This window comes from Phycodurus eques, chromosome 21 (assembly GCF_024500275.1).
Source record: "Phycodurus eques isolate BA_2022a chromosome 21, UOR_Pequ_1.1, whole genome shotgun sequence".
Classification (NCBI taxonomy): Eukaryota; Metazoa; Chordata; class Actinopteri; order Syngnathiformes; family Syngnathidae; genus Phycodurus; species Phycodurus eques.
The window spans coordinates 12,268,461-12,277,500 of record NC_084545.1 but is presented as its reverse complement, the minus strand read 5'-3'; the positions used below and the strand labels follow the sequence as shown (position 1 = coordinate 12,277,500).

The 9,040-nt window shown below is 40.7% G+C and overlaps 1 protein-coding gene across 2 annotated transcripts in view; it reads right to left on the bottom strand.

Moving 5' to 3' along the window:
• Window positions 1-9,040, bottom strand: part of dok6 (docking protein 6) — a 49,872-nt gene that overhangs the window by 15,760 nt on the left and 25,072 nt on the right. For both annotated transcript variants that reach the window (XM_061667093.1, XM_061667095.1), the window contains exons 2-3: window positions 3,708-3,815; window positions 1,119-1,233 (exon numbers count right to left, since the gene is read on the bottom strand). In XM_061667093.1, coding sequence (XP_061523077.1) covers window positions 1,119-1,233; window positions 3,708-3,815 — 223 coding nt within the window. The remainder of the gene's footprint in view (window positions 1-1,118; window positions 1,234-3,707; window positions 3,816-9,040) is intronic.

Sequence of the window (9,040 nt, the reverse complement as noted above, 5' to 3'; positions counted from 1 at the left end):
AAGATCATGAAAAATCAGGCTGTTGTCTTCGCTCTCAATGCTATGGGACTGTCAGCTGGATGCATACAACCACAACCCATCTTTCTCATGACTACACATCCATACATGTTTGAGCTGTGAAAATATATGTGCTTAAAGCCTCCAGTGCCAGAAATATCGTCCTGGGTCATTGCGGGGCTTTCCACGCAGCGACGAGAGGCACTAGCCACCTGCTACTCGCGAGGCTTCTGGGGCTCCTCTCGGCATCACCTCCACGCTAAGGAATTTAAACAGCAACACTGACCTGTTCTCTAAATTGTGGCATTGAAGGAATATGAATTTTTATGTTTGCGTAGCTAGCTAACTGCTCGCAGTAGTGGTCAAAATGGGGTTAGTAATAATAAAATAGTAACTCGCAATTCCACCGGATAATCGCTGATTCTTATTCTGGGCGCTGTTTTAGCCACCCCGCAAAAAAATCTGTAAAACTTAAATGGTGTAAAACAGTGTAACATTTCTAGGCTCTATTTTCGTAGACTGCGCAAAGTGCGGCGGCCGCAAATAGTGGCGTATCTTGATTTTCATACAACCGCAAAGCTCACTGGTATGTTTGCCAATTTGGCTTCCCGGTCTGCGTCAAGATGGGCATACCGGCACAGCGAGCCCTCAGTGAGCCCTGTGTGCCCTTGGAGATGCGCTTGGTGGAGCAAGATTTTGGTCTCAGAAAGTCCTGTGAACCTGCTCACACCAGCGCAGACGTCCCACTTTTCGATGCGCTGATGTACGCCGGTCCACGAAATGACCAAATCTAGGCTGCCTCCTCTTAGATTTACGCCAGTCATGAAAATAGAGCCCTATATCACCACAATTCAGTACTGCATACTGTACTTCTCAATCTTTTCACTTTTTCAGCAATTACCTTCAAACATGAATAATGTATTTAGAAACAAATCTCTGAATTCACTTTACAGGGTCTTTAACAATACAGAAATGGGCTGGTGGTCATATTACAGTTCTTTCATCTGTAGGACATATACACTATATACACTTTTTATAACTCAGAACAAACACACAAAAATCACAATTGTCCAAAACATGATATCGACCACAGAAATTCTTGCGACAAAAAGCGCCCTCACCTGATTCGCAGGCAAATGTCTTGGATGTGTCGTCACAGAAGATAATGGCCACAGCGTGCTTCTTGGTCTCTCTTGGCATCCTGCTAATGTTCTTGATATTATGGAGCTCAGTGATCTGAGGACGACAGAATTGGCAGCGGCACATTAACTCGGTTGAACGCAGTCAACGGCGGCAATGGGGCTTAATTGACCCTCTCGTGCCGCTCTGCTGAAAGTGCAATTGTAGTTTAGGGGCTTTTGCACATAAACAAGGTCCCTTGAGAATCCAAGGTCTACACTGACATACACTTTTAAAGGCCCCATATGATGACCTGCATCCTCACTATATCATTTCGAATGATAAAGAAGAGTGAACTCAAATGCATCGAAATCCCTTAAGCCAGAGCTTGATACAGAATGGAAAAAAAACACATGAAAAAGATTCCATTTAATTGAATATCACCTGTATTTACAGGCCATTCTGTTCTACATGACTCAGCCTTGACGATAAGGCCTATTACATTACTGTAGTCCATCGTGTGCTAACTGCAGGCTCTTTGCCAAGAAGGCTGGGGATGAATTAGCTGGGCTGCAATGTAAAGCTTAAAGATTAAAAGCTCGCGCCGTAGACAATATATGCAGACTACACATTCCTTTTTCTGAAATTAAAAAAAATGATGATAAGATGTGCTACGCTTGTAATTGAAGTCACAGACAGATTAGGAGGGAATAAAAATGTGAAAAGATGTGAGTCAGGTGTTATTATCGCTCTCCAAGATTGTATCAAAATGTTTTATTTACGTGTAGATACAATATGTATGTGTCCGCATCCACAGAGGGAATTTCTGAGCTGTGAATTCCAGCATCTATCCACTCGTGCGCGTGTGTGTGTGTGTTTGCAGCAGTATATGAAAGGAAAATATTTGGTTGCATTCCCAGCCTCAGGCAAAAAAAAAAGGAATCAGTTGAGATGACTTCCATTGCACATCCCAGCTGACTCCTTTTTTTTTTTTTTTTGCATTGAAAGGTGTTGACTTTAATCTCACATTAGCACCAAAATGCTTTGCCTGAAACACTTACATTCCATCCCAGAATTGTTTTTCATTTTTATTCCGTCAGGAAGACTAGAGATGCACAAAAACAAAGACCCATAACATCCTTTCATAGGGCTATAAATATTCTGAATTTCTGTTATTGTGTGTACCGACTCAGGCAAAGAGAGAGAGAGAGAGAGAGAATGGAGTATGGCAAAGAGAAGGAGAGAGAGTATGGAGATGGGGAGAAAAAGCGGTAAAGAAAGCCAATCCTCTTTGTGTCGAGTGTGTAAATCAGCCACCAGTGCAGCCTATTTCCTCCCAAATCACAGCAGCGTCAAACGAAGCCCTCAGACGGGATCTTTCTCGATCTTTGTGGCGATGTATTACCAAGTGCACTGGTGCATGTGCGCGCCCATCGGTCACTTCGGCACTGGCTGTATGAGAAACCCCGTAGGGCAGCGGTGGGGTGTGTATACCCACAGAGGACGGCCCATGTAACAATATGACGCCGTGGACAGGGAGAGGCTTCGTTCAGAAAGCGTGGGGGCAAAGGCTGATCGGCACGTCATCTGTTGCCTAGCGTGCTTACTGAGGGCAATCAAAATGTCTTACTGATTGCAGTCAAATTTAAGACCATTTAAGACCTGTTTAAGGCCACTTCAGTCACATTTTGAGCCTCTCAGTCACTGAATACGTATAACCATTAGAAGTGGACACTAAGGGCTCAAGAATATGTCACAATAGCTTTTATAATTTTTAAGAACTGCTGTGAAAATACCCAAGGCTTTCAGGTGCTTCATCTCCTCTCTTGGTCTGATCAGGATTTTAAAAGAAAGACGTTTACAGTGTCTGGCTTTTTTGAGAAGTGGATTTAAAAATTACGTGTCATCCTAAAGGAACATAAAAGCCATCACTGAGAAAAACAAAGAAAAATACCTTTAAAGGATCTGCAGACATCTTGGATTATTTTATAATTGTATGAGCCATCACCTTGCCATGGTGTAGGGGTTTGTGTTTCCCAATGATCCTAGGATCAAAGTTTTTATTGATGTATTATTATTATTATTATTTTTAATTTTTTTGTCCTGTTCGACTGTTTGGTCAAGCAGAATGGAGGATCTGTATCCCTTTTATGCCGGAACAGTTTTACTGTGTCACAGTGGAGTTTTTAATCTGTCGCTGTGGTTTCTTAATATTATAATTGATGTTTATTGAGAATCAGAGTCGATCAGTCGAACAGAACAACGTTTTTAGAGGGGAGAGAGAGAAATGAAGACAAAAGACAAAGCACTAATTGTAAACAGGATGAGAAAAGTAAATCATTACATATCTACAACAATGAAACATTAGATATGCGTGTTGCATGGGGCTACAGTGCTACCCAATAGGTGCCCATCGGTGTGAATGTTTTTTTTGTTTCTGTGTGCCCTGCAATTGGCTGGCGACCAGTTCAGGGTGTACCCCGCCTCTCTCCCGAAGAAAGTCGAGATAGGCTCCATCACGCCCGCGGTCCTAGTGAGGATAAGCGGGTCGGAAAATGGATAGATGGATGGGCTCAGTTGTGTGGGTTCACCTTGTGAAAACTCCTGAAGTAGGCGGCCTTCTCGTCAGGATACTTCTCCAAGCGCCGTGGCCCTTTACTGGATGCCTTTTTGAATACAAGCCAACATCTTCGGAAGATCTGCCAACAGAGAAAAGTCATAGTTAACCAATTGAAATACAGCCAAAAGGCTATATGCCTTATTCATATAGATACTTCTATAAATATTGGATTGGGATAAAATCGTGTGCAAAGCTTTTGTCTGTGCACTGTGGAAAGGACGTTTGGCCCAAGTGTCACAATACAACCAACGGAACCCTTTGAAGTCATGTGGAATTGTAGGCAATGCGCATGTAAAACGTTTGTTTACAGCCAATTTTAACCAATTGCTTTCATTTTTACATTCATCTCTTGTCCTGAAACTGAATGAGTTTTTAATGTTTTTTTTTTCTTTTAAGAATGTATTTTCATGAATGTCATGTAAAATTCAATACGACCACAACATAAATAGTTTTATTTACAAAAGTATTTTGGTTTTGGGGTATTATTTCAAAATCATTTGGTTGTTTATTTATTTTAGTTGCATACTTAATTAATGAATCGTCATTATTGGATCATATGTGTTTTGATGCATCAAGATCTTTACTTAACCAGAGAGATAGGCAAGGTATCCTTTATTTCATAGCACAGTGGTCTAACTATTGGCATCTCACAGCATGGCAAAGCACCTTGCGCATACGCACGTGCGCGCGCACACACACACACACACACACACACACACGTGCACACTGTCACACTAGACCAGCAGATTACTGCACATCATATTGATCACATTCTGCCTTATCTACTAGCTGAAGATGAGACAAACACTGAATGCAGGGTTTCTTTGGCTTCAAGGTCAAATATACAGATAACCACAAGCACAAATATGATTCAATTCATCTTCCATTTGAATCTTGCATCAAATATCAATTTGCCGGCAATAGCCAAATTTGTCAGTGCCCTAAATCTGTTTAAATCTCTTATCTTTCCTTTGTGTAAAACCAAATCTGTACAAAAGAGTGTGAACAGTGAGAATCAAGAACAAATTACAGCTTTTTGACGTACATGTATCTTAAAACGTTTTTCGAATTAATTTGAAATGATTTTTTATTGTCAAGGGATGGACAATGGAATGCATTTTCTACTTTTCTTGTGACTATTTTCAAGTATTTTAAGCATAATTTTATTGATAATTTTAGCATTTTTCCATATCTTTATTTCAAGATTAGGTTTGTAACCAATGCAAATTGTGAAAGGCAAAACAAAATGGACATCTCAGTACACAATTTTGTGCTCAACTCAATTGCTTCAAGATAAAGTACGATCAACAGGATGCACCAAATCAACAAAATTCCTAATGATTATTTACTCAACTTTTTCAATCACATAAATTATGCCCGCGTGATCTAACGGTGTAAAGGAAAGAGGCTTAACAGAGGTCAATTATTTGATTGACATTTTGCCAATTGTGTAGAATTGATTAATTATTTGCATCTTGAAGCAACTGAGGCAAATTGGCATCCACAACTTGGCTTTAAGCAGCAGAGCGGCTTATTTAATTTCAGTCTCAACTAGTTCACGGTCTAAAGAACGACACGACATCAGCTATTATGGGAGGCTGAGCTACTGTACATCCTAAGGCACAATTCCACGGGGTAGCAATTACTGTGTTCCATACGATGTTGGAATAAAAACAAAAAAAATAAAAAAGAGGTGGATTCTCCTATCCCATTAAAACACAAAATTTTAAAGATACCAATTGATTGATTAATTGTTCGCCTGGTTTAGATGAGCGAAATGAAGTCCAATACCCATCCTACGAAGAGACTAAGTTCTACAGCATTCCCTATATGGTCAACGTGCAAAAAGCTGATCGAGATCCAACAATGCAGTACATAGAGCGATGGGAGATTTAGTCCATGGTAGTTTTCTATGGTTAAGAACATGATCCTTCTATTTCCTGGTGGAGACAGCTGCTATCACTCTGCCAGATGTATGATTGCCTGGGGCCATGCGGTTGTGTTGGGGAACCATGGACGCGCAATTAATTTGTTTACTCTGCTGCAGTACTTCATAAAAGGCCTGCTGAGTTCAACTTGGCACTTTAATATTAATTGGCTGGAGTGGATCCCTGGGTCCTTATTGGTCTGCCTTGATGGGCCTCCATTCGAGTTAAGTGTTGCCCAGGCCCATTATCAACAGCAAACAACAGACAAACACTGCATGCAACAATATGTAATGCACTGTGGATCAGTCCCTGCCTTGCCTATAAAATGCTTGAAAGACACGAGGAAACAAAAACGCTTTAAAATCTTCATTCTGGCTGAACTTCAACAACGTTCGCGCTTTTACACGAACCCAAGAAGACGATCCATACTGACAATGAACAATAACACATCTGTGCTTTTTAAGCAGTAAATGCAATCCTATATTGCCACGTGGGAGCTCGAGTCAGAGGACACTGCCTGCCGCACAAAGTAATTCACCCTAGGAGTGCTGAGATTTAGTAATTATACCTGCACAAAAGGAAGCTCAATAAGATAGCTTGTGCATAATAGGAAGAGGGGGGTATGAATGGGGAGGGTTTAATTTCGTCTGTTCTACAGTTGTCAGTGCTTTGTCAAGCCAGACCTATTCTCAGGCTGCTGGTGAGTCTTATTCAGACACTCTTACACTGATTGTAATTACAGAGATGTGAGTGAGGCTCTGCTGTTTTGATGTGACTCATTTAATGCCAGAACATTGTAGAGCACACGGTGTGTTCATTCACAGGCGCATACACAGAAACGCACAAAACAATAAAAACAAAATAATGATAAAGAGAACAGCGATGCTCAAAATAAAACGTGCCTGGTCTATAATTTGAGCTTTGCGCTGCATCTCCACCTCCACCCCTCTTGTATAACCATGTGCTTGATCAGCCAAAGGAGACATGGCTTAGCTCCCTACGCAGGAAAAACTTGAGAAACAGCAACTTTCTACAAAGTAGTGCCGCTACGAAGAAAGTTGAACATTGTCCATATCATCTTGTAACGATATCTGAGCCTACATCAAGGTTTTATGTAGTTTGTATGAATACAATCGATCAGAGGCCAACTCAACCAGCATTGAAAGCTAAAGAAAGAAAAAGAAAAAGCCCACATCATTGCAAAGAGCCACACAACAAATAGATACATATATAAGAAACAGTAACTTACACTATTTGGCCACCGAAACAATCTCGCTCCTTCTAATGTGATGGGAGGCTCGAATAATCAATTACTCCAAAGGTACACAGCCATGAAACATTGAAGAGTAAGGTATGGGTAAAAAGAACCCAATTACAGAACAGATGGGTTGAATTTATTTATCTCGTTACTTGTTGTTTCACCTTTTTTAATGCCTCTTCCTATTCTCTTTTGTCTCCCCCAGCTGTCTCAACGAGCAAGTGTACATTTGTGATCATTCTTTGTCTGTTTCTAGCCACAAGATAGCATAATGTTGTGTTGGTAAAACTCCACTGAGTTTTACCTTCAGAAATGTTGTTTTACCTCCTAAAACAAATTTTCTTGCCATTTAGTTTGCCAGTCACCTATGGCTGTGATTATGTCTTTCTCACCTCCACGTCTAAACCTTGACACTAAGAACATACGAAATGGCACGAAAGCTGCAATACATTGGCAAACTAAACTGGTTCAAATCTGATTCACGGGTTGGTGGAGGCTTGTCATTCAAATTCTCACACAAGCCCCCCCCCCCCGCCCAGTCAACAGAAAATGATTGGTGAAACGTAGCCAATATATTTAAGTCTCTGGCAGGCTACATTAGCAACGTGACCCAATAGATGAGATGATAATTTCAATGAACAGCAAAAATCATGGGGGCATAATCAGCGGGTCAAAACAATCAAAAATAATGAGCAGATTTACATTCTGAGCAATGGGATGTACCAACACAACAGTGGAATACAAATTGGGTCATTAAAATTGAACACTTAATAACACAAACTAAGAATGATTTATGAAAGACATATTTTTTTCAACCCTCGAGTATAATGAGTTTCCATGATGTATGTATGTGTGCAGCTCACAAATAGGAAGCCAGACTGAAAACACAACAGAATATCTGTTATGGGAAGAAATGGGGGGGGGGGGGGGGGGGGGAACAAAATACATAAACTATACCTTAGCACATTTGCCTGAGCAGGAAAAACATAGTACTGTATTTGCATATATAGTTACATTAATTCAACAATAACTGTACTTTTTAATTCTCGTTCATATAAGGGAGAAAAATTATGACTGCTTATGAGTGCCCGTGATTTTTACTAAAAATAAGCATGTGTAATAGAAATACATTTGATTTTAACAAATAAAGTTGACATTATAAAGGACTGGAAACATTAGGATTAAAAGCTTGCATTGTATATACAATCAGGGAGTCATTTTGCAGCTCTAAGGTGCATCTGTGGATGATTTTTCACTCTTGGAAAAACAACAGCATCAGCACGCTGAGCTTGCCAGTGTGTAAAATGGGACATCAGTGAAAGTAGCCAGCTGCAGAGAACATTTCAAGGGCAATCTTTTCACTTTTAGGGGAGGTCTGTCTGAAGCAAGTAAAACACTTCAGGAGGCACTTGGCAAAGTAGGGCGTGTTCATGAAAACCAGGTCGACCTGACGAACAAAATGAGCGTCTCACAAAAAGGGCATGATTGGAACTGGGAGTGCATACCAGTTCCCAAACATCCATCTCAGGATGAAAATTGCCAGAGATGAGAGCAAGTACATTTTGATGATTGGTTATTATCATAAAAATGGAGGTAGAAACAATGTGTAGATCCATCCATCCATTTTCTGAGCCCAATCGCAGGTCACAGAGAAACAAACAACCATTCGCACTCGCATTCACACCTACGGGCAATTTAAAGTCTTCAATCAACCTACCACGCATGTTTTTGGAATGTGGGAGGAAACCGGAGTGCCCGGAGAAAACCCTCGCAGGGACGGGGTGAACATGCAAACTCCACGCAGGCAGGGCCGGGATTTGAACCCCGGTCACCAGAACTGTGAGGCAGATGCGCTAACCAGTTGTACAACGTGTAGATAACAACACACAACCTTACAACAGAGGTGAGACTGCACTTAGGACTTTATTGATGGTTACCGCATAGTTTCACCTGAGTGAAACAAGGATTGAGCCAGGATACAACTCAGACTTATAAGTCAATTAAGTCTGAAAATCGAAAGAGGCAGAAGGTTGTTTAAAGACATTTTATTAAAATGCCTTGGGAAATGAACAATCAATTACTCCTGTTTTGATGCCAGTGTTGTATTGAGCAGAATAA